Source organism: Onychomys torridus, chromosome 11, assembly GCF_903995425.1.
Source record: "Onychomys torridus chromosome 11, mOncTor1.1, whole genome shotgun sequence".
NCBI classification, from domain to species: Eukaryota; Metazoa; Chordata; class Mammalia; order Rodentia; family Cricetidae; genus Onychomys; species Onychomys torridus.
The window spans coordinates 6,260,504-6,286,961 of NC_050453.1; the positions used below are offsets into that span (position 1 = coordinate 6,260,504).

The 26,458-nt window shown below is 42.1% G+C and overlaps 1 protein-coding gene across 6 annotated transcripts in view; it reads left to right on the top strand.

Moving 5' to 3' along the window:
- Kcnk2 (potassium two pore domain channel subfamily K member 2) overlaps window positions 1-26,458 on the top strand; it is a 197,104-nt gene that overhangs the window by 92,616 nt on the left and 78,030 nt on the right. For 4 of the 6 annotated variants that reach the window (XM_036202516.1, XM_036202517.1, XM_036202515.1 and 1 more), the window contains exon 3: window positions 12,637-12,754. The exons of the other annotated variants lie outside the window; for them this stretch is intronic. In XM_036202516.1, coding sequence (XP_036058409.1) covers window positions 12,637-12,754 — 118 coding nt within the window. The remainder of the gene's footprint in view (window positions 1-12,636; window positions 12,755-26,458) is intronic. 6 annotated transcript variants of the gene reach the window in all.

The following is a 26,458-nucleotide window of genomic DNA, read 5'->3' on the forward strand; positions in this document are numbered from 1 at the left end:
TTTCTACTAATAGCAACTCAGCTTACACTTCAAAGGGAGCAGTACACAAGCTGGTACCTCACTAGCCTGTATAAAAATAGTTTTGACCTGCAAACGCACGATCCCTAAATAGAGGGGAAGATGTGAGGAGCTGGCCTGAGTGCAGCTTCTGAGTCTGCTCAGCAGAATCCTCCTGTAGCAAAGGCTGATCTTCTCCAGTTAGAAGAACTAGGCTTCATTTTATATACAAGGGTGAAATTTGGGCCATTTCTTCCTGAAAAGCCCCTTTTAAAAACAAAACGTGAAATATAGTTCAATCAAATTGTTTCTAATAATGATCAATAAATTAAAAGGCTGTTTATATTATCCTCCTAACAAAATATGCTCTGGAAAAACCTTAAAGCACATTGTTCTAATCTAAATATGGTATGATTTAATCAACCGCATTTTATATTTGATTATGGAACATACCTCTAGCATTTCCATTTCCTTTTTAAAACTGTGTACATACCTCATCTCCTCCCAGACTTGAGGTGAGATGACAGACCAGTGTTAGGCCCCACATGGCTATACAACTCCTAAACAGCAAAGTTTCAGATGGTGAGCTACAAACACACTTTTACCATTAGAAGCTAGAATGTGTATGAACTGAAATGGCATGTTTGGTGTCAAGTCATAAACATATATAGTTTTAAGACAGGTAATTGTCTTAAATGCCTAATGTATCAAGATTTATCAGATATATGCAAAAATTGGACACAATTTGAATTTTTAAAACCGAATTCAGGAGTCCATCAGAATTTTCAGAAGATAGCTTTCCAATGACATGAGATTTAACCTGAATTCATGTTAATTCTGCAGTAATGGGCATCACACTGCAGGGAAAAGCATTATGTTACCACACTCTGTATTTAAACACTGTTCTGTTCTTTGGCATGCCAGTATTAAGCTGCCATCTTGCATGCCACAAGTTTTCAGATGTTATGTTATATTTTATATCTTTTAACCCAGTTATTGTTGTATCAATGCAAAGCTCAGATCTCACCTCAAAGGGAACAAGAGAGAGTTTATTCTAGAATCATATATGAGTGATCACTGACAGGAACCAAGTTTCAGGTTCCTCAGATAACATATTCTAAAGTGGAAGTAGTTTCATGATTTTTTTAAAATAGATATAGAACAAAGAAAAGTCATGGGACCACCAGGTAGGCAGTTTAAAACAAAGCAGGGAGATCTGATGTACAAGGTCTCCAGGACTGTCTGAGGGTTTTTAGCTTTTGGGTTGATGGGATGGAGCTAGAACTTTGATAAATGAATAGTCACAGGCTTTTGATCAAAAATGTTGTGGGATCAGACACAGAGGTTAGCAATGAATGGCTGTTAAAGGGACCAAAGGCACCCGGTCGGCCATGATGCATGCCTTTAATCCCAGCACTCAGGAGGCAGAGACAGGCAGATCTCTGTGATTTTGAGGCCAGTCTGGTCTACAGAGCAAGATTCAGGACAGGCACCAAAACTGCACAGAGAAACCCTGTCTTGGGGGAAAAAAAAGGACCAAAGGCAGGCTAAGATAACTTGACTCTAGACCTGCAACATTCCAACTGTTCATGGTCCAGAACTCTAATCCACTAGTCAGAATCTTTTGCACAGATGTAGTTTTATTTCTGGGACCTTCAGTTCACAGCTAAGATATTTTTATAGAGTGTGTTGCTGGTGCCATGTGGTGTCAAGTGGCTGTCTGCTCCCCGATGGATCTTCAGGGTGCTCAGGACTTGGGTGCTGTTAGGATAACCCCACTCACAGACACTATGCTTTACATGAAATATCAGACTATCATGAAAGGACAAAAGGAGAATATAGGTCTGGCTTCTGAGCTTATTCTTAGTGGTGTGAAGGATATGGCTTTGCCAGCAGCAATGGGATGGAGCCTTAGCTCCACCAGGGGTTCCCTAACATTTTTAGGGACCTCGGTGCTAGTAAAACCTGATCTTTGGCTTTCACATACAGAGGAATCAGGATGAGCCAGTGTGAGGAAGAGATGATGGGGTCTACTAGAGACATTTTGATATGTGGGGCTGAGAGATGGCTCAGTGGTAAGATCACTTGCTCCTTTTGCAGAGGACCCAGGTTTAGTGTTCAGCACCCACCTCTTGTGGCTTACAACTGTCCTTAATTTCAGTTCTAAGAGGTCTTCTTCTGGTCCCTGTGGGCACCAGAGCTACATATGATACACTTGAATATGAACAGGCAAAAAGACTCATACTCATAAAAAATAAATCTTAAAAAAGATATTTGATATAAATTCTAAGCATGACAGTTAACAGAAAGGAACACTCAGGGAAGGACTGGACATTCTCAGGCATGGGTATGGACTCTCCTCACGGGAGAGTTGTGGACTCTGTTACTGTTTACATCTCAGAGGTTCTTATTTCTAAGAACCCTTTCTGTCTCCACATGTCTGTCTTTTGATGAGTTGAGATTACTGCATGGCTCTGAGATACCTTGGGTGGGATTACCATCTGATAAAGTAAAACCGGTAGCCACTAGGGATGCACAGGGGATTCTGGTGACAGTCCTAGAGATTGCAGGTTTTAATCTGGGAAAGGAGAAGGGCTTTGAGCCTTGTTGACAGCTCTGGAGTTCTTGCTGCTCATCTGTCAAGGGGTGAGGGGCTCCCTTCCATTCCCATCTCCATAGTTTTCCCCACCTGTCTATTCCATCTCAGTTCTGTAAAGTGACTGTAAAGCCATATACTGCTGCCCACTGGAGGAATCTCACGCTGATCTGTGTGTAATGGCCAGAGCAGTAGCTGCTGTGATGGTGATTGCCACTGACATTGGAGGAGGCACTTCCTCCATCACTGCAATCTATAAATAACATTCTAGACATGTCCATTTAGCAAATTTAGGAAGTGGATAATCCAATGAAGCAGTTCTTCATTGATTCAGATGTGCCATTCAGGGTTTCCTAGGGCCTACCAGAGCTGTGGGAGTCCAAGCCTACAAGAGCAAGGCCCATCCTGAGATACTCTCTTGTGATGCTGGGCCTTTCAAAGTCATTCCCTTTTTGATAATAGTAATTCCCCTGCAACTGGAGAGTGTGCAGAAGTTAGAGACTTAGGAACACTCAGCCCTAAGTGGGATGGCTTTACCAACTTCCCCTCAAGGCTCAGAGATCTTCCTGGAAGAGGAAGCAGAAATAGGGGAAGAGCCAGGGGTGGAGGATGACTCGAAGAAAATAGTGTCTTCCAGGCACACTAGAACTCAGAGACTGTGACATCATGCACAAAGCCTTCACAAGTTCAAAACAGACACAGTCCCAGCGTGGAGAAGGCAGAAGAGAAAACATGAAGCCACACCCCTAATCAAGAGGTTATTTGCAATTGATACCTGCTGGGAAAGGGAAAACCACTTTCTCCAATGTCTTGTCACTGGGTACATAAATCACTCTCCAAGGCAGGCCTCATGCCCAGTGATAGCTGACCAACACAAATAGATTCCATGTTGCTCTGTAGTTTTTTGTGTGTTTTTTGTTTCATCTTGTTTGTTATTTTCTTTTTGTCTTGTTGGGGTTTTTGTTTTGTTTTGTTCATTTGTTTTTCTTTTCCTTTTTTAATGAGGTTGGCTGGATAGGGAGTCGGGGGAGATCTGAGGGGAGTCAGAAGAGGAGAGAGAATATGATCAAAATATGTTATATGAAATAATTTTTCAATGAAAAACTTCAAAATCATCTAGAATCAGGTTATCATTATGTTGGCATGTAGCCAGAGGTGAAGGACTCGGTGCTTAAGCCTGCAGCCTCTGACTGTAGTGTCTCCATGTGACTGTGTGGCACTGAGGAGTTGTGATTATTTTTATGCTGCAACAAAAAAATCACAGTGGCCCCCACTGTTACCTTCTTGCTAAGTCATGGACCATGCAGGTGTCATTATTTTTGTTTCCTTCAAGGTTTGCAAGGTAGCCTTGCTTGTGTGGCTGAAGTGGTCAGATGTGGAACTCTAAGTGTGTAACTTGATTCCTTTTTTTAACCTCTAAGGTAGAAATGGTTTCCCTAAGAGCAGCTGGCTGCAGATAAAAGCCTATCATCATGCATCACAGAAATCTGGCAGCAGAATGCTAGTGTTCAAGGAAATGTATAACCATGCACTTGCCAGTATAAATGACTTTACTATTGTTAGCAATTTATTAGAAATACTATCCTTTTTAAAATGGAGCAAAGAGACCATTCCTGAATTCTCAGTTAAGAGAAGTTTCTGTTGAACCTATTCTCTGTGCATCATTGAGGCAACCTAGGAAATAGTTACTGTCTTACTAACAAACAACTAGGGTACAGACTTTTTCATTAAAAAGGCCCAAATTGAGGTTGGAGGGATGGCTCAGTAGTTAGCAGTGCTTACAGCTCTTGTAGAGGACCTGGGTTGTCAGCACCCACATTAGGTGGCTCACAACTGCTTGGAACTCCAGTTACACAAGATCCAACACCTTCTTCTGGCCTCTGTGGGCACTAGCACACAAATGGCCTACATAGACTCACACAAGCACACATATACATAAATAAAACTTTTTAAAAAGTCTTTTAAAATGTTTAAAATATTAATACAGGCCTGCTTTTAAGATTTTAGGTGTTGTTCTATATAAGTGAAATACTAGTTATGATGCTTACAGGAGGAATTTGTAGAAAGCATTCAGGACGTTCTGTATTGTTCTGAGGGTCATGAGCACCTGTGTGTTGGAAGGGAAGGTGAAATTGGGGAAATGGCTCAGTGGGTAAGAACACTTGTTGAGCAAGCATGTGGACTTGAGTTTGGATCCCTAGTACCTGTGTAAAAGCTGAGTACAGCTATGCAGCCTGAAACCCCAGAGCTGTTTGGGGGCAGAGATGGGAGGATCACTGGGTCTAGCCAAACAGTGGTGAGCTCCAGGTTCAGTAAGAGGCCCCATCTCAAGAGAAAGAGGCAGGTAATGATGTAGCAGGACCCCCAGGACCTTCTCTGACCTCGGCATGTGTAAGCATAGTGGGGCACACCTACAACACAGGCAAAGTATAACCAGCTTTGGGGAGCACTTTCATTTTTAAATTTATAGTAAGACTAAATTAAAGGTAATACATTCTTCCCATCTTTTCAAAGAATAGCTACTTGAGGAACTCGTGACATGGAAGTCTCTGTTTGCCATTGCCCTAGGGGAAACACACTTCTGACTTCCAGTTCCCCCTGGATTCTAATGATGTGTCAACCTGTGGGCACAGAGCAGAGATGTGTCTCTCACCAATGTCTGACGCCAAAGCCAGGAAGAGTTCTGATATGGCAGATGGCATTGCCCATTAATTTTTCACAGCTCAAGAGTGAATACACCACAGTCTAACTCAGGCACATTGATTCTAAAGCCAGCATTGTCCCAGAGACCAAGCTTTCCTGTCATTGCCTTTATGACCCTCATCATTCCTTAAACTAAGTGAAAAGTTCTACTTCATCTTCATGGAATACACTCATTTTTTTAAAAAGTTTGTTTTGTTGAGTTAATCCCATGCATATCAGCTAGTTGAGGTTAGCCTTGAACTTCTGATCCTCTTGCCTCTACCTCCTGAGTGTTGTGATAACAGGTGGCACACTACCAGACCCCAATCTGTCCATGAGCAAGGATGTCAAGGATGGAATCCTGAGCTTCATGCATGCTATGCAGTTGCTCTGCCAGCAGACCCATATTCCTAGCCTCTTTGGTGCCCATTCTGTCTGCGAACTGAGTAGCCAATATAAGTATAAATTCATGGTGATGATTATTGTTTTGTTTGTGGGGCTTAAACTTGGAAGCCTGTTCTTAATTAACATTGCACAGAATTGTTTTATGGTAGATATGTGTGATGTTATGTTCTCTTCATCTTAATCCAGACAGTTCAGTGTGGTGATATTTTCTTTGTGCACCTCAATAAAGCTTATCTGGGGATCAGAGGAAAAAGCCAGCCACTATATTAAACATAGAAGTCAGGTAATGTTAGTACACGCTTTTAATCCTAGCACTTGGGAGGCAGAGATCCACTCAGATCTCTGTGAGTTCAAGGCCACACTGGGAACAGAGCCAGGCATGGTAGTACACACCTTTAATCCCAGCAGTAACCATGGAGGTCTCAGGTGTGTACAAACAGACAGGAAGTGATGTAGTTGGGTGGAGCGAGGAAGTGAGATTGCAGGGACAGAAAGGCATATAGGCACAGGTATACAGGAAGTAGGTCTCTCTTTGGAGGCTGAGGAGTCGGTAAGGTGAGGTTGGCTGTGGCTTGTCCTATTCCTCAGATCTCTCGGTTTTCACCCCAATATCTAGCTCTGAGTGTTTTATTAATAAGCCTGTTTAGCAATTTGTCTTACAATTCAGCCCACTTATAAATTACCCATGTAATGTCATTTGTTCCCTGTGACTTAGTAGAAAAGTGAGAGTTTTAACTTATATGTTCATTTGTGTGTTCATATGTACGTGAATGTATGCACACACGTGCGTGCGCGTGTGTGTGCGTGTGTGTGTGTGTGTGTGTGTGTGTGTGTGTGTGTGTGTGTATGCATGCGTGTGGAGACTAGAGGTCAACATTGGTGTCTTGCCTTGATCACTGTTCATCTTGTGTTTTGCAGCAGGGTCTCTCAATGTACTTGGAGTTCACTAATTCAGCAGAACAGCTGGGCTGTGAGTCCCTGGGATCTTTCTGTCTCCTCAGATCTGAGATTAAGAGAGTCTGCGGCCATGCCTAGCTGCTGAGATCCAAACTCCTGTTCCTCTTAAGTTCACTCCACAAGCTCTTTAACTGCTGACCCATCACTCCAGCACCTGAAAAGGGAATTTTTGTCACTCATCAAGCAGTCCTATCACTTTAGTCACGTAGATGCACAACTAGAGAGCTCTTCTGAAGGTATTTATTGAGGGCCTTTTGACCTAGCTAAGAATGTAGTCACAGACCCAGAGATTTGCTTTGGTGCCTAGGAAGAGGGCACCAGCCTCCTGGGGCTGTTGGCCAAGAGGCTTGTAGCCCTCATGTAGAGTTTGTTTACAGAGCTGTGGGGAAGTCTCTCTAGCAAACTCATCTGTTGGGTTTTTAGTTTGCTCATGAGCCTCCACTTCAGATCACAGCCCTGTGGTACCTAGTTACAGTGCCCCCCACTACACAAACACACACACACACACACACACACACACACACACACACACACATACACAAACGGCGAGGCACCCTGCTGCTGGCTATAGCTCCGCCTTTGACTCTTTGAATTTAAATGATCTGTGGACCTCCTCCAAGAGTCAGACTGACATTTCACCTCATCACAGGCACCGAACAGAACAAGATGAAATGATAGGGTGGGCTCTAAAGCCTCTGCTCAATCAACCACCTCAGGGATTGGCTTGCCTGGTCTCCTGGTGAAGTCCAAAGCTGCTTGGCCTTGCTCATCTTTGTTGTCTTGTGTGTTTTACATGGCTGATGCTTCCTCATTGATTTGCATGACAAACTGACACTTGTTCTCTGAATATAAGGACATATTGAAGAAATGTCTATAAAATATAAAAAATATAACTTGGTCGCAGCTGTATTCTTTTTAAATCTTCTTTCCTGAGTTCTTACTGGAAGTGGTTTTTGGGGGGGAGGTGAGAGGGGAGCTAACAGTTCTTGTGTCTGTACTTACAGTGCTGTGAGCTCAGGAATCAGCATGGCCCCCATGGTAAATAACAGTGAAGTTATTCCCTCCAGAGTAACCTGCTCTGAGCTGTGTCATCCCACTCTATTATAATCCCAGAACTTGGGGGTGGGGTGGGGGTAGGGGAGGTGGGAAAATCAAAGGTTCAAGGCCAGTCTCAGCTACATAGGGAATGCCCTCTGGGCTAAAGAGACCCTGTCACAAAACAACAGTAGCGGCAACAACCTGTTCATATTATGATGCCTTGATAGTTTAAAAATTATTTTATTTTATGTGTTTGGGTATTTTGTTTTCATGTTTATCTGTGTGCCTCATGTGTGCCCAGTGCTGGGGGAGGCCAGAAGAGGGTGTTGGGTACACTGGGGCTGGAACTACAGATAGTTGTGAGACATCATGTGGGTGCTGGGAATTGAAATCAAGTCCTCTGGAAGAACAGCCAGTGCCCTTAACCACTGAGACATCTTTCCAATTTAGTGTCTTGGTATTTTGAAGCCATTCGGCCTATGAATTCATTAGAATCAAGGGCATAGGAAGTAACAACTTTTTGTTTGATTTGTGTTTAATTGGACTCACATCTCTATGCTTATATACATACCTTCTGTTGTTATTTCTATCTGAAACATTTTCAAAGACCTGTTTAGCTCAGCTGAGGAGGAAATGGTATCCTCAGGGAGGATTTGGGACAAGTGCCAGTTGCCACCATGGGTTCAGATTCTGAAAAAGACTCCCAGGATTGCTGCAGAGCATGGTCACCTATGTCCCACCCCATTTGTAGTGGCTAAGAGCTATGCCCGAAATGTCCTGGGACTGGCACATTTGTGCCATTAACTGACTTGATTAGCAGGAGCTTTATGTCTGCTATTAAGATTTGTTTACAAAACATTTTCTCTTATTTTTATTTTTTGGGTGTGTGCATATGTGAGTGCAGGTGCCTGTGAAGTCCAGAAGAGGACATCAGATGGCCTGGAACTGGAGTTATAGGCAGTTGGGAGCCACTGGATCTGGGTGCTGGGAACTGAACCAGTATCTTCTAGAAGAGTAACAAATATTCATCTCTCCAGTCCTTGTTTATAAAAAAAAAATTCTTTAAAGTTTTATTTAAGTTTTTTTAACCTGCTCTCATAAAATATTTAAATGAAATTTGCTTACCAATATTCAATATATTTAATGACACAATACTCTATTTGTTGAGAATTTTGTATGAGAAAAACACTGCTTTCATTGTTCTTATTCAACGTTGTTGTGGGAATTCTGATGAAAAGATGAAAAGCAATAAAGCATGGCTATCGAAAAACATGAATTAAAAGTCCATAATATAGAAGCAAGCTTTTCTCCAGATAGAAAACAAATTTGAACAAACACAAAGAAATAATGAGTTCAAGCCGTGGTCCTCCAAATTGGTCTCTAGAAGCTTCTTGTTCATTTTTTTAAGATTTTATTTGATTGTGTGTCTTGTGTGGGTATGTGCATGTGAGTGTAGGTATCTGAGGAGGCCAGAAGGGGGTGTCAGATCCCCTGGACAGGAGTTACAGGAAGTTGTGAGCCAGCCACCCTATGTGGTTCAAAACAAACCCAGGTCCTCTGCAAGAGACTTACATGCTCTTAACTGCTGGGCCATCTCTCCAGTCCCTAAAGCAGTTTTCTTAGTATCATGAAGGTGCTTTTGTCTTTTCATGTTCTGCTTTATTCATGTACACTACAGTTTTCTGGAGATTATGGGATGGGTTGCCCCAGCAGATTGACTGCAAAAGTGTGTATTAGGATACATCTGTCTTTTAATAGGCCAGGAATTAAAAATATTTATAAAATCATAAAGCTGCCTCACTTCTCACTACATATTTCAGTAAACATCAATATTTATAATTTAAACACACAAAATAAAAACATTGATTTCTTCAGTGAATGGTGAGGCTATAAAATGGTTCTGAGACGAAAACTTCCAAGCATTGCTAACTCAAAAGATGAGAAATATACTTTTGTGTATTCAACATTGGTAAATAAATTTTAATTTAAAACAGAAAAAGTAAATTCTTTAAAAGTAATCATATAGGCCTGTATGGCATATGGAACAATATCCCAGCTGTGTTGCCTGGGATGAAGTAAAGGTTTAAGCTGTGGCCTTGGTAGGAAGTTTAGACTGCTATGGGGCTGTTCATTTTTCTTTTTATAGATTTAATGTATTTTAAATATGCAAATGTTTGGTTTGTGTGTGCTGAGTCTGTGTAAAAGAGAGAGAGGGAAGGAAGGAAAGAGGGAGGGAGGGAGAGAGGGAGATAGATAGATAGATAGATACAGACAGACAGACAGACAGACATACTGCAGCATGAGTGACTAAGCTCAGAGATCTTTCTATATAGCCTAGCCTTGTGTTCGCAATCCTCCTGCTTCTGCATGGAGTTACAGATGTGCATCATTATGCCTTGCTAGCATTTAAAGTAGGTTGGATCTGTGGAAGCAAAATTTGCATAGAACTACACAGAGCATGATTTTTATTTTTAATTTTGCCTGTGCTTGCTGCTGGGGCTAGAACTCAGCCTTAGTGTATGCCATGTAAGTGCTGTATTACCAAGCTACAGCCCCAGTCTGTCTCCCTCCCTCCCTGCCCTCCTCCTCCCCCTCCTCCTTCTTTTTGTTTTTTGAGACAGGGTTTCTCTGTGTATCTTTGCGTCTTTCCTGGAACTCACTCTGTAGCCCAGGCTGGCCTCAAACTCACAGAGATCCACCTGGCTCTGCCTCCCGAGTGCTGGGATTAAAGGCATGTGCTACCACCGCCGGGCTCTGCCTTCTTTATTTCAGTTTTGAGACAATGTCTTGATAATTTACCCAGGCTGGCTTTGAACTCACTCTGTAACTCAGGCAAGCCTTGAATTCCACAAACCTTCTGATTTAGCCTTTGGAGTAGCCGGGATTATAGGCCTGCTCCACCAGGCTCAACAGAGTGCATTTCAAAAGATGGACAGTGAAGTGAAACCTTCATTATCTGGAACTAAGAACACAGAGTCAGACAAGCAGAGTTAACTTTTTCAGAACTAGCTTCATTGCATGCTGGGCACATGTTTGCATGTGAATATTTGTTCATTCATGAAATGTAATTTAAAATACTAGTATCTAATATTACTTACAATAAAGAATATATAATCTAAACATTTGTTATCAATCCAGTGAAGATAAAGTGTTATTAGTATTAGAATGATTGCTAAGCCTTTGTCTATTGTTGGGAGACAGTTGTAAACAGAGTTTTCTGGGTAGATAATGTCTATTTTCCCATCCAATATTATAAAATATTGCTAATTGATTTCTAGCAATGTCTCCAAGGAAATGTTAAAGAAAAACAGGGAAATATTTATACACAAATATATTTATGAAAGAGTATTTTATAGTACAGTACATTTTATGACAGCACACAAATGATATGTATATGCTATGATAAGTATGTGAATAGCAAATAAAAACAAGTGGAATAATATTACTAGTCAGGACACTATTAAATAAGTTATTAATAGTTAGCATTAGTCAATACAAAGTTCTTTCTTGGTCATTAGCAAGTTATTATAATTAAATAACAATGGCTAATTCAGCATTTAACATAGTTTATGAATCTAACTATATAAAACATATACTGAACCAGATGTGGTGGTACATGTCTGTAATGACAACAGTTTGGGAGACTGAGACAAAAAGATTGAAAGTGCAAGGCCAGCCTGGGCTAGATAGTAAGAGCCTATCTCAAAGAAAATATAATGAAAAAGGCTATCAAGAGTATTCACCTTATTACATTAACAGTAGTTGTGCCTATGCTCTGGAATAGTGAATATTTTTATCTTTTTATTACTTTTCCTTCCTTAATTTTGTTTTCACAATGAACATGCCCTGTAAAATAAAGAATAACAATATGCTTCGGTTGACTTTGCACACAAGTATTGTCAGTTTAGTCTATAGATTGGCTGCTGTTGTGAGCTGCTGTGAAATGAGATTTGAAATCTACTCGCAGTCTTGGTTGCTTGCTCTCTCCATCAGCCAGTGGCCAGGGGCACGCCCTCACATTTCTAGAGCATGCTTCATTTTCCCTTTGCTGGTAACCATGATGCCACTGTAAACAAGCCCTGCTGTTTTGACCTTTTCTTCACCTATCAAATGATACTCTTCCAAATTCTAAAATCTGAAAGTTCAAAGATAAAAAAGATAAAGCTTCCTCTAAGTGCAGAGGACACATGTGATCTGGCCATTGTAGTGCTTCTCTTCGGCTACACATTGTCTTCTGATGTAATCCACATCCACCATTTACACTTCCAGAGGGCATGGTCTTGTTGTCTTCCAATCTACCTCTTATAGTGCAAACAAAGGAGCATTCAGATCCTGTGGTCCCCATGAGAACTGCTTATGATGACCATGGGTGACTCTCCTTGAAGAATTTACTAGAATCTGCAGAAATTCAAGGCATCTAGATCTAACCAGATGGACATAACTTACTCACAGGTCACATGGTCTTCTTGTTCTCACCTCAGTGTCTCATTAGATCTTTGGAAATATGCTTTTAGCTCTTGTAGACAGCGCAGTCTAGGGGATGACCATAAACATCTGAAATCATGAACATGTTAATGAAGGCTTATGCATCACTTAAATGTAGACTGCAATATGATATTTAAATGTATAACCAATCCATGTTGCCTACTAGAGAACACTGATATACTTAGGTGTTGATTCAAATGTTACTGAACATACCAGTGGAGATGCTATAGATGTCCACTATTAGACGCTCCATGTCAATCCATTCACTTGCTATAAAATGTAAAATTTTCATGATTTAGGTGATATTACATTTTTCAGAATAAAGTTTCAATCCTTTAACACTTTTTAAATAGAAAAATCAAAGACTTAAAGTTTATCCCTTTTGTGTAATTTGTCATTACCTGGGGTGGGAGTTGAGATGTTCGATGCCACTGTATGATTGACATGTACTGATAAGTTTCTTTTTAAACTTGCAGCAAATAGTGGCAGCAATAAATGCAGGGATTATCCCCTTAGGAAACAGCTCCAATCAAGTTAGTCACTGGGACCTCGGAAGCTCTTTCTTCTTTGCTGGTACTGTTATCACAACTATAGGTAGGAGACGACTCGCTTTCTGTTTTCTGTTTTGGTATAGTATGTGATCTGACATTCATCTGTTCAAATTTCCTTTATATAGTTGGTCACAGGAGTCTGAGATAGAAAACTGGGTTGCAATACATAGAGTTTTGAATTATTAGTTTGTAGCAACCTATCCATCAGTTAAGAATGTAAAGTTAAGTTTAAAATATACACTGTAAAACTCGGGAGCAATATGGTGGAGACATTTGATAAGGGATAATATATTGTTCTATATTAAGATTGGTTTGAGATGATGGTTTGTTTGTTTGTTTTATACAAGAAGCTTTTTTTCCCATGGCCTCTTGTCTTCAGCATAATAGGACAGGATTTGAATCTGACTTAAACTTGATGTGTTTATTAGATGTTACCTGCCTCAGTTTATAAATCTTAACCTTCTTTTGCCTGGTTACCTGTTGTTATATTGATTGCTTCTGTATTAGGATTACTCCAGGGTTTGTTGTCTACATGTTATATTTGACAATAGCATAGACATATAATGCATTAACTGTGATGGGAGGATGGACCCTGGATGCCTTGGCTAATCTAACTTTTTTGCTGTGACATTGGAAATGTTGTTGCAATGGAAATTCATGCTACTTTTGAGCTTGTCTTATGTGTGCTGAGCACTTTTGTGACAGCCAAGTGAAAGCACACAGAAGCCCTCTCTCTAGTATCCAGACCTTCAGTGCTGCAGAACTTTCCAGAAGATTTCTGTGCATATCTCAAGGTGGGAGCCTCCTTCACCATTATTGCTTTCTGGCTTATTAAAGGAAGTGTGTTTAAACCATGGGTTTTTGAGAATAAGAAGGACATGGATCCATCACAGTCATGAATGCATTTCAAGAGGAGGTAATACACATGTGAGTTCATCTCTCATGGGGCCTGATCTCTGCTTATGGGATGTTCTGAGACTGTGAAGGTTTCAATTTTATGGCTTATTACCATCAGCAAATTATAATAATTCATGTGAAAATTTCAAATCAGCATGTTATACTAAAGTTTTTGGTAAGACAGCATGAAAGTTTGTGGATGAACATTTCCTTGAAATCCTTTCTTTGCCAAGGAGTGGGTGGTGCCTGTAGAAGATATAGTCTGGGGGTCACTTTGCTCCAAGATTAATACCTTTCCATGCTGATGTGCCATTGTCAGGAAGTCAAGAAGTGATGCTGATGTTGACATTTTCCATCAGTGGGGTCAAAAGTTGTGGCTGTGAAAATCTGGAGGAAAGGCACCCTCATTGCTAACCATAATAACAGGTTCTGTTGGAGACTTAGACATGTTGACCATTTCTACTGTGGAAATAACTATTTATTGTGTAAACGACTTAGAGTCTGTAAGCGAGGGCAAAAGAAAAAAAGGGACTCACAGACTGAGTGAGAATGGTTTGTTCCTGTCCAAGGATAACTCTGAAGCTCACACTACAATTCCCTGTGACTGCCACTAAATTATTTTGCAAGAGACACAGTCATTATATGCCCTTTGTGTGCACTGTATGTTTATGAACAGTCTCATTTCTTCTGAATCCCCAAATTCAGTAAGTTTCACAGACATATACTTCAGTGCATGAAAAGAAACAAACCATTGTTAACATTTACCCCCAAATTATAGCATTAGACACAGTAGCTGCTTATTTGGCCTACTTAGGGAGCTGCCTGGAAGCCTCATCTCTTACTCATCCATCTCAGTTTGTAGCCTTAGGTGTGTCAAGTCAGTCTGAGTCAACTCTCTGGGATCTTTCTCTCCAAGACCTTTCTTATTCCTGTGACTAGGCCATTTCCCCTGACCTTGGACTAGATTATGAGTTAGAATGGGGTAAAAACACTGTTTTCATTTTTTTTTAATGTGTCCATATGACACTTGATTGACACAGACTTTGAATCTGTGCAATTAGAAGAATGTCAGCATTGCTGACGCAACTGCTCTTGTGACCATGATGTGTTTCTCCACTTCACAGGCTGTACCATACTGCACAGTGCACTGGTTCTTCTGCAACTAGAACTTGAGAGTTTGGGCAGGTAGCTTGCAGTATCTTTTGGAGAGTGTCATGTGATGGTGGTGCTTCATGGAGCCATGTGGGCTGCAGATGTCCACAGCTTTTCTATTTCGCTTTATCAGTTTAAGATGTGAACATGAGCTAGGCAGCTTATACATTGGAACAGTATTCAAGGGAAGGTTAATTATACACAGTGCTGTATTAAACTTTAAGACCCAAATTTAAGGAATTGCTTCCAAATTACTCACCCTTTCTAAAATCGGATCCTTCCACCACCTTCTCCAAATTCTCTCCACAGCTGCACACATTGCAGTCTCTGATAATTCTCCATGCATCTGAGACCCTCCTTCTAGTGCATCAGCCCCCAGAGTTGGCTCTGCTTTTAAAGCAAACCCAGCCTTGGCTGCTCACCTTTCTAGCTGCTATTTATTGATCCAACCAGGTTCACTCCACATCACTTTCACTGAAGAGGCCAGAGGATGCAGGTCAGCAAAGATTCGACACCTCACAACTCCTGTAACTGGTTTCAGGAGATCCATGGCCTTCTTCTGGACTCCACAGGCACTTGCAGACATGTGGTGCATATAAAATCACACAGACATACTCATGTACACATAAATTAAAAAATCTTTTGAAAGAATCTTTAAGTTGAAAACAAATAGGCATATAGGTGGTGTGAGCAGTAGATGTTATTGAATACTAAATTGATAGCTTTTATACTCAATTCTGGGCTTGTTCAACACATCTCATCAACAGTTTGCTTGTTTGTGCATTTATTTATTTAATAGATGGTGTACACCCTTTCCCTGCTGACATAAATATAAGAGTCAAAGTTTTTGACCTCAACTTGCACAGCAGTGAGTCATGGAGGCTGGCAGGCAGATAAACACAATAGGCAGACACAGGGGTGCCATGTGTAGATGCTAAGAGCATTAAATGGGAACCTTTGGTGTATGTTACAAGAGATTAATTTAAGTGGGTGGGGAAGAGGGGGCAAAGGATGATTCTCTGGTTATTAGAGGCACGACTGTCCCAAGACTGGAAAAAGAGTTAGTGGTTTTCAAGGCAAACTCATATAGATGAGAGAATTCCAGACACGGCGAGCTGGGGAAGAGATGACGGTGAAATCCACAGGGGCCTACAGGTCATCTGGAATGGTTGCTGATTTTGGAGAGCCTCATCCTGAGGCTCCTGGGACTCAGTGCCAGTCTACGTGGCTTCGATTGGATCCTTGCCACTTTTGCCTCCATTGGGAGAGTGAAGAAGCAAGGACATAGTCTGACTGTGGAGACACCATTTGCACATAAAAAGCAGCTGCAGGTGTCACATGATGAAATGTGACATGGAACTGGGGTTGCTGTGTGGTTAGAAGTGGGAATGGAGAGAGTGTGGGTCAGAGCTTACGGCAGATGAACCCAAGCTGGATGCCAACTGTGAACTGGAGCTGTGTCTTGAAGAAAACATGCTGTTCCTGCCTGTGGGAGGGAAAATTTGGGCAGTCTGTGGTAGGAGCAAGCCAAAACCCAGACAGAGCATGAGCTTGACTTGGTTTGGGGATGGACAGGTAAACATTTGTGTAGACCAGAGGCTCCTATAAGGGGGTATCAGAAAATGCTGCCTGCTGGAGTTGGGGGGAAAAAGCAGTTCAATCTAAATGATATTCAGGGGGTTTGTACTTATTAAATAAGATACAACATTGATTTTTTTTTAAAGTAAAATGAGAGGTAACATTGGCATTGGGATGTGTCTTTCAAGAAGAGCGTAAGTGGAAACAGCTCAGTGGATGGAATGATTAGGAAGTTCGGGTAGTGACCCACAGAAGCCACGTGAGCATGGCCTGGGATGGTGGGTGTCAGTGTGGAAGGAAGAGACAGAGACAGGGTGTTGGCAGAATGAGATGAGGGAGGCCAGCAGCCTTGGTGACTAACAGATGAGGAGAAGATCATGCCCAAAGTGAAGTGAGTACTAGACAGCAGACCTGTAATTCATCGAGAGCTCCCGTTGATCCTATTCAGAAAACGGAGTTAAAAAAATAGCCAAGGTTTCAATGCTGTGTTATTTTAAGAAGCTTCATTTTAGTACTTTATCTCCCCCCTCCCCGCCCCTCCATAGGCTTTTATTTCTTTATTTTGTCTATTCTTTAATTATGCCGGCTCAGTTTTGTTACTTCCTGGTCATTGCCTTGGGGTCAAAAAGACCAGTGACCAATCATCAGGACATTAATAAACAAGATGGTGAATGCTGCAAGGGGCCCAATGTGCAATAACAGAGAGAAACCAGAGCCGGGAGTGGGAGGCTCTCCCAAAGAGGCTGCCTGCCTGCCGCAGGAACTCTGAGGGGGCGACATCCATCTGAAACCTGAAGGATGAAAAGAAGTCAGCTGTGTAAAGACAAATGGAAAGATGAGTTCAGTCAGAGGGCACAGCCACAGCGCAGATCCTGAGTAGGACGGGGTCTGGCACATTCAAGGAACTCAGATGAGCCATGGAGCAGACCCTGGAGGTCTAGGAGGAGGGATAGCAGGGGGAAGCCATGAGGGCAGAGGTCACAAATTAGCAGGAGCCAAAGCATGAAGGACACAGAGAGTCATGGTGAGGATGTCTGTGGAGTGGGGAGCCACTGCCAGATCTCATCAGAAGAGTAGGGACAGGGCCCTCAGCTGAGAGACTACTCGGTTGGCAAAGTGCTTCCTCTGCTAACATGAGTCCAGGTCCTCTTTAGTTGACCATCCTGGGCGTTCCTTTAGGTCTGAACAGAGAAGCTTTCCTTTTAAGAGACACCATTCCCCTTCACAGAGAACACTCAACTTCTACCATCAAAGTGCTAAGATTGAGTCCTATGGTTTATATGGCTTCTGTATTTTTGAACCAATTAATTAGAATAACACTTCAATTTTACAGCAGGAATTGCTAAAGATATTATGATATTGATGCGTGGCTTCCTGCAAGCCTGCATTCCGTCAGACATCACACTTACCCAATGAGAAAAAAATTATGACAAAAAAAAGAAGAAAATGAAAGTTTGGAGTAATTTTACCAAGCAGTCCTAGATTAAAAAGAAAGAAAGATAAAGAAGAAAAGGAGGAAGAAAACCGTGTTTTAGAAAGAGAGTGTGTGTTGGAAACTGTAGAGCCCTGTGCTGGCTTTTGGCTGATCACCTTCTCCTGCATGGAATGGACAAATATAAACTTGTGACTCTGAGGAAAAATTCCCCGTGGTGAAGACAGAAGTCTTATGTGCACATGGAGACAAAGGGTCCTGAAGCAGTGGTGTGGAATTTGCCACAAAGCCTCCCCAGGAGATGAGGTCCCTGCAGCTCTGAGTGGGGATTTACTCTTTGAGGGCACGCATGTGTCTGTGGCATTTCACCAGCCTCTGAGAGAGCCGCCTGCTGGATTCCGAAAGTCCATTTTAAATGAAAGTTAAGGTTCTTCCAGGCAACTTAAAGATGAGTCATTTTGCAAAGTGACTTCTAACTTGGATCCATTATATTTAAAAAAGCTTATTAAAGAGGATGGTTATTAAAAAGAAAACCCTGAAATTCTAATAGTGTTCTAATTTGTTCAGAAGTACAAATGAAATTGTTTTGTGTCTTTGACTCTGTGGCTCTTCCCCTACACTAAATTAATGAAAGTAAAACTCATACCAAGATGTTAACATATGTTCTTCATATTTAAAACCTGCATGTGAGCTTATGTATTATTTAAGCAAGAAAAAGAAGAGGAGGAGGAAAAGGAAGAAGAAGAGGAAGAAGGGGAAGCAGCAGCAGCTGTCAGAGAAGATGCCCAGTGGGTAGAGCTAGGTTTGCAGAGTCCAATGCTGTGCTGGATTCCAGTGACTAGTGTGGCAGACTAAGTGGATAAGCTAATTAGTCATGCTGTGTCCTCATTGCTTATGTATGCAGGCCAGGCAAGAGGAGGCCTGCAAAGGAACACGAAGTACCTCATGCGGCTTGAAAAGGGATTTGGAACCCTCTGGGAGGTAGTTTTCCTAAGCACTAGCCTTTTCCTTCAGTCACAGGAGAATGCAGAGTGAGCTAGTCTGGTTTCATTGCACACAGGAAGAGAACGGCCTCACTCATCGAGGTCTTCACTGGGTGTCAAGTTTACTTACCAGAACAAAAACATATTCTCTTGTTTTGTAATAATTTGAACAGTTTGCAGTAGTGCACTTTTAATCTTCTGGAAAGCAATGACAGTCAACTTCTATGACCTTGAAATTGCTCCAGAAAGGGGTTGAAGAGAAGACTCACCAATTAAAGGCACTGGCTGCTCTTCCAGAGGAACAAGGTTCAGTTCCTAGCACCTACATGGCAGCTCACAGCCATCTTTAACTCCAATTCAGGGGATCCAACACTGGCATTAGTGGGCACCAGGCATGCACACAGTAGGTACACATGTATTCATGGAAAACACTTATACATACAAAATAAAATAAATAAGCTATAAAAGGAAAAATTACCCCCCAAGTTATAAGTTATGTATCTTCATGTCCTGAATTAGCACCTCACCTATTTCTTCTCATCACCGCCCCCCCTCACTCTGGTCCACAGTGCTGTTGGTCCTGGGGTTAAATTGTATAGTGCATAGCCAGGCTTGGCTATGAGTGTGATTAAAGCAGGACCAGACACGGACACTTAGAGCCCTGTTCTTGCAAGTGTCTCATTTAATAAGGAAGGTCTGGGGTAATGTCTGGTCAGGCTTCTCTACTTTTGGCTGGTAATTATTGGTGAAGTTTATTAAGGCCATTCCACGTAGTTAAAAGGGAGGTTTATTTTGTGGGGTAACTTACAATGAAGGGATTGGTTACAGGGTCTGGGAAAGGTATGGCGCAGTCCGGCGGTGCTCTCTGGAGAACTCTGCTCGGTCTACCTCCAGTGTCCAGGGTCCCAGAACCAAGAGAGACCTCTCCTCTCGATCCTGGGTCTTCGTCTTCCTCCCTCAGTCCCGCCTTGTGGGTGTGACCATTACTGAAGCCTCAATGGGGGTTGGAACTTCCAGGCCAAGGCTAGGATGGCTACCCACTACAGGTAATTATGCTACACATTTGCTTCCATCCATCCTTTTACTTGTTGTTTTTTCTTGAAGTTTTTAGAACAGCGCAGTCTGCCTCTCAGAAAGCTAGTGTTGTGTCATTCTTAAAGCACAGCCTGCTGCTGACAGAAGAACTCCTGCCAGGTGATGCTCATGATTAACCATCGTGGCTTATGTGCAGCAGCTTGGACTCACTGTAGGAAGAAAGGAATTCTGGGGAGTTCTTGGTTCTAACCACGGTCAGGAGAAATACTGCCAATGAAAACAGTTGAAAGCTCAAGTCATCAGAAATGCACTCTACCGGGCTGGAGAGGTGGCTCAGAGGTTAAGAACACTGGCTGTTCTTCCAGAGGTCCTGAGTTCAATTCCCAGCAACCACATGGTGGCTCACAACCATCTGTAATAAGATCTGGCGCCCTCTTCTGGCTTACAGGAATAAATGCAAACAGAACACTGTATACATGATAAATAAATAAATCTTTAAAAAAAAAAAAGAAAAGAAATGCACTCTACCTCCTAGCTCTAAGTTACTCTCACCTCCAATATTCCTCTGAAATAAAAAGCAAGAGTTTCTAGGGTTAGCGCATGCATCTATCATACTGTCTGAAGATGCTAACAAGGAAAATGATTGCTGGGCTCCAGAGATGGCTCAGTGGGTAAAAGTGCCTGCCATGGGAGTGTGAAGACCCAAGTTCAAGTCCTTTAAACCCACAAAAAACTACACTCAGCATTAGTAATCATCTGTAGCTCTAGTACTCCTATGGGGGATGGGAGGCAGAGGTAGGGAAGTTCCCAGCCTGTTGTACCCAGAAAAAAACAACAACAACAACAGAGACTCACATTGTCTCAAACAATGTGGAAGGCAAGAACTGAGGCCCGAGATTGTCCTTTGACCTCTATGTAATGCCTCTGCATATATGTGTCTGCATCCACATGATCAAATATACACCATGCATACATTGGAGAGAGAGAGAGACAGAGACAGAGAGAGAGAGAGAGAGAGAGAGAGAGAGAGAGAGAGAGAGAGAGAGAGAGAGAGAGAGAGAGAGAGAGAGAGAGAGAGAGAGAGAGAGAGAGAGAGAGAGAGAGAGAGAGAGAGAGAGAAATTGCCAAAGGCTAGCAGCAAGGTAGGACAAAGGACAGAATGGTATAAAGGAAAACTGAACAAATTCTCTCCTCTGAGCTCTCACTCTGACACCACAAATTACTCCTCCCCCCACTAAGCAATCTCCAGCAGACACCAATTCAGTCTAGTTTTGATGCTGTCTACCAGGGTTAGCATCAGAATCTACAGGTGAAAGACTCAGACCCACCATTGTTCCCATTGGAGTCCAGACTCCTATACTGTTGGTTCTGAACTCAGGTCCCTCCTTGGGTTTGATCTGGAGCTTCTCACTAACTCAGAGAAACAATTTCTATTTTTCAGCTTGTCATAAAGGGTAGTATAAAAGATAACATCTGCAGTCAGATATACACAGGGCAAGCTGTTTGAGAAGAGGCCTGAAGCCTCCATGTCCTGTGTGGAGTCACATCTTCCAGGCATATGTGTAAGTGGAAGCCACTGGAAGCTTCCTGAGCCATCCTCACCCACGTGTTTCAGAGATTTCTACAGTGGCATCCTTAGATATGCATTGGCTGTGCCAGTTTCTGGTTCCTCCCACTTTCCTAGGGGATGGGAGAGATGGCTCCTAGAGTTCCCTGTCCATCCATGATGGGGAACTGTGGTAGAAGCTTGAGACAGTTGGTCGCATTACATCACATCCAGTCAAGAGCCAAGTGAAGAACGCGTGTCTGCTTGCTACTGCTCAACAGCGTTCTCCTTTACATCTTGTCCAGGGCCTAGTCCATGAAATGGTGTCATTCACATTCAGGGTGTGTGCTGTGGATATCACTCTGTATAAATAAAGTGCTGATTGGCCAGTAGCCAGGCAGGAAAGATAGGGTAGGCGGGACAAGGAAGAGGAGAAGGCTGGGAACAGGAAGGCTGGGAGAGACACTGCCAGCCGCCGCCATGACAAGCAACATGTAAAGACACCGGTAAGCCACAAGCCATGTGGCAAAGTATAGATTAATAGAAATGGGTTAATTTAAGATAGAAAAAGTAGATAACAAGAAGCCTGCCACGGCCATACAGTTTGTAAACAATATAAGTTTCTGTGTATTTACTTGGTTGGGTCTGAGCGTCTATGGGCCTGGTGGGTGTGAGAGATTTGTCCTGACTCTGGGCCAGGCAGGAAAACTCTAGCTTCAGGTGTGTTTTCCCAATTTAATGGCTATAGTCAAGATAATTCCCCACAAACCTTCTCAAAGACCCTCCTCCAGGGTCATCCTAGACTATGTCAAGTTGACAATTAAAGCTAGCCACCATGCTGGCCAAAGTTCATCTAATAGAATCAAAGATTCTTCTGGACACCTCTATGGTTCAAGAAATTACAAAGGTCTTTAGAAGTGTTACATGGGTGGAGACCTAAGTCAACATGTGTTGGTTATAACTCACAGTGGTATGAAAGTCAGGAAATAAGTTGTAATCAATTAAGGATGTACTATACAAAGAACGGGTGTTTACAAATATTTATGTGTATGAGTGCTTTGCTTGCATGTATGTTTGTATGATGTGCATGCAGCACCCATTGAGGCCAGAAGAGGATGGCAGGTGCCCTGGAACTGGAATTACAGATGGTTATGAGCTACTTTGTGGATGCTGGGAATCTTGCAGTTCTTCTGCAAGAGCAGTAAGTGCTCTTAACTGCTGAGCCATCTCTCCATACAGCCATTCCTATAAAGAACAAATGTTTTAAGTGAAAACTTAGATGGGCAACTTAATGAATCTATATTTTAACATAATTTGATTCCACAAAAAGTTGGAAACATGAGCTTCTAAGTAATAACAACCAAAGAATGTGTTGTACATATTCGTAGACTAGTCTGTGCTTCTGCATTAGGTAACATTGGCTAAGTTCCTTCCAGGGCCAGTCTGGTGACTATTTGCAATAAAAGTACATTGCTGCCTCATGTGTGGGTCCAGGATGTGTAGGCAGGAGGCCTCTTCTCGCCACACTGGAGACCTTTGCAAATCACGTTCTTCACCTCCAGATCCTTCTGCTGTCCCCCTACACTCTGGCTATTAGGCTTCACATATGCACACATGTTAGTTTCACTGGCAGAACACTGGTGTAGCCAAGTTCAAGAACATACTGTGTGCCTAGAAGATCCAACTATTTGGTGACAGCTCTGGTCACTATGATAATTTCTTGTAAGATAAATCCACTAGGGTAGGCCTGCCATAAATGACACATTTATTTAATCTCAACGCTCAGGAAGCTGGGGCATTCAGGATTGCCATATGCATTGTATACACAAGTTCCATGCTAGCCAATCTCAATAAAATAAAAATAATGAATAAGTTAATAAGTAAATAAATAGTTCTCACTAGGGTACCATGTGACTGAGTTAAAAAAAATCATGAAAGAAATCTCATAATATTTTAAGTAGGTAAACACCCAAAGTCCCAGTGTCCAAAGGTTGGACATGCCCATTTGAGGGACACCATGGTGTCAGGTGTTTTGTCTCTCCAACACCAAGATTCTGAGTTGAATTCTTTAAACGTGATTAGCAATGTTATGCTTTAGAAAACTAGAGCTCTACCAATGTGAAGCCATGACATTCTGGGTTTAAAATACAATAGGAATTTGAGAGGAGAAAAATGAAATCTAATTGCCAGAAAAAGAAGCCAATATATTTTTTGGAGTTATGTAGGCTTATCATCATAAAAAAAAAAAAAGATTGGTATGAAAAGGTGTTAAGTTATAGAAAGGGAAAGTCTCCTGGGCCCGATGATCATAAATCACATGTTGTCTTCTTACAGTGTCTGTTAGTTGACTTTCATAAATGTTTGTGAAGGTTTGAAAATGGGCCATGTTAATTGCTTTTTAAAATTCACAGAAAGCATAAATCAAAGTGTCTGAGATAAATGTTTGCCTCTGTCAGTGCAGATAGGGGGTTGTTTGTGTCTGGGAAAATAGTGAGAAATGAATGGTGTACTCACTTTAAATGAAATTCTTTGTGTTTACAAATACATGAACATTTCCCTGTGTTGGCCTGCCATAGTTACCATCACTCCATAAATGTTGACTTACTGATGTATCATATGATGATGGCTTTTGTCCTTTGAATATGAAATGCCCCCTGGAGACTAATGTGGTTGGGTAGTTGTTTCCAGGCTGGTGGTGCTGTTGGAGAAGGTTGTGGAGGTAGCGCCTTGTTGGAGGAAGTGCCTTACTGAGAACAAGGCTTAGTAGCTGGTACCCACTTCCTGTTTGCTCTCTGCTTCCTGAAGAAAGCAGCAGTGAGATTAGCAGCTGTCTCTACTGCTGCTCTGGTTCCCTGCTGCCGTGATAGAGTGTGTTCCTTTAAACTGCAAGCCAGGACACGCCCTTCTTCCTTTAAATTGCTTCTTTTTAGGTTAAAGATGTGGGACAAGTAATTAATATAGCCCTACACAATCTTTAGGGATGTTGTGTAAACTTGATCTGGTTGACATATCTGTCCTGGAATGACCAGCAGTAGTCTTTCAATTAGAAAATAAAACAATGACTTAATTCTTTCAGTGTGAGCTTCCAAGATACAAAAGGCCACACTTGATTTTTTTTTTTGAATTTTTAAATTTATTCTTCTCTCATATATTACATCCCTATGGCAGTTTCCCCTCGTCCGCTCCGCGTCCCTCCCTCCCATTCCCCTCTTCCACCCACTCTTCCTCTGTTTTCCTTCAGAAAAGGGCAGGCCTCCCAGAAGTATCAAACAAACAGGTCATATCAAGTTTCAGTAAGACTAGGTGACTCTCCTTGTATTAAGACTGGATGAAAAAGGACTGGAGGAAAAGGGCCCCCAAAACAGGCAAAAGAGTCAGAGACAGTCTCTGCTCCCACTATTAGGAGTCCCGCAAGAAGACCAGACTACACAACCATAATATATATGTGGAGGTCCAAAGTCAGACCCATAGGGCTCCCAGATTGTTGGTTAGTCTCTATGAGCCCTGGTCGTTGATTCCGTGGATCGTTTTCTGGTAGTGTCCTTGACCTCTTTGGCTCCTATAGCCGTTCCTCCCTCTCTTCTACCTAATGTCTGGCTCTGGGCATCTGCCCCTGATACTGTCAGTTGTTGGAAGAAGCCTCTCTGATAACAGCTATGCCAGGCTCCCGTCTATGAGGACAGCAGAATATCATTAGGAATTATTGCAATGACTTTTTAAAATCCAGTTGTATTTGATTCTATCCTAAGTCTCTCCCTGGGCTATACAGCCTCTGGGTCCTGGTGCTCCAGTCACTGTCAGGGGTGGGCTTGGTCTCATGGCATAGGTCTCAAGCTAGATCAATCATTGGTTGGACACTCCCACAATTTCTGCATCACTTTTACCCAAGCACATCTTGCAGGCAGGACAAATAATGGACTGAAGGTTTGGTGTCCTAATCCCTTCCCCTGAAGTCTTACCTGGTTGCAGGAGATGGCCTGTTCAGGCTCCGTATCCCCTATTACTAGGAGTCTTAACTAGGATCATCCTTGTGGATTCCTGGGAGTTTCCATTACACTAGGTTTCTAGCTCATCCTGCAAATACCCCCCAATTCCAGTTGCCTTTCCCAGTACTTTCTCCCTCCATCCTCCCCCAACCTGATCCCTCCTGTTCTCATCTGCCTCCAGTCCCTCCGTGATATTTATTCTATTTCTCCTTCCCAAGGAGATTCATTACCCCCCTCCCTGTCCTGCTTGAGACCTCCTTGTTACTTCCCTTCTTTGGGTCTGTGAATTGTAATGTGATTATCATTTATTTTACAGCTGATGTCTATTTATAATTGAGTACATACCATATTTGTCTTCCTGTGTCTGGGTTGCCTCATTCAGTATGATTTTTTTCTAGTTCCATCAATTTGTATGCAAATTTCATGATGTTATTAATTTTCTTAATAGCTGAGTAATACTCCATTGTATGAATGTAGCATATTTTCTTTATCCATTCTTCTGTTGAGGGACCTATAGATTGTTTGCAGTTTCTGGCTATTATGAATAATGCTGCTATGAATATAGTGAAGCAAGTGCTCTTGTGGTAGAATGGAGCTTCCTTTGGGTATATGCCCAGGAATGGCATAGTTGTGTCTTGAGGTAGGCAAATTATTGATTTTCTGAGAAGCCACCATATTGATTTCCAAAGTGGCTATACAAGTTTGCACTCCCACCAGCAATGGAGGAGTGTTTCCCTTGCTCTACATTCTCACCAGCATGAGCTGTCACTTGTGGTTTTGATCTTAGCCATTCTGACAGGTGTAAGAGGGAATCTCAGAGTCATTTTAATGTATATTTCCCTGATGGCTAAGGATATTGAACATTTCTTTAGGTGCTACTCAGCCATTTGAGATTCTTCTGTTGAAAATTCTCTGTTTAGATCAGTACCCCCTTTTTAAAAAATTGGATTACTTGGTCTTCATGTCTAGTTTCTTTTCTTATATGTAGATTAAGTTGTGGTGTGTGTGTGTGTGTGTGTGTGTGTGTGTGTGTGTGTGTGTGTGTGTAGGTGCACTTGTGGGTATGCATGTACATACCTGCACATGCATGCAGGCTGAGCAGCAAGCCCCAGGGATTCTCTTGTTTCTGCCTATCCAA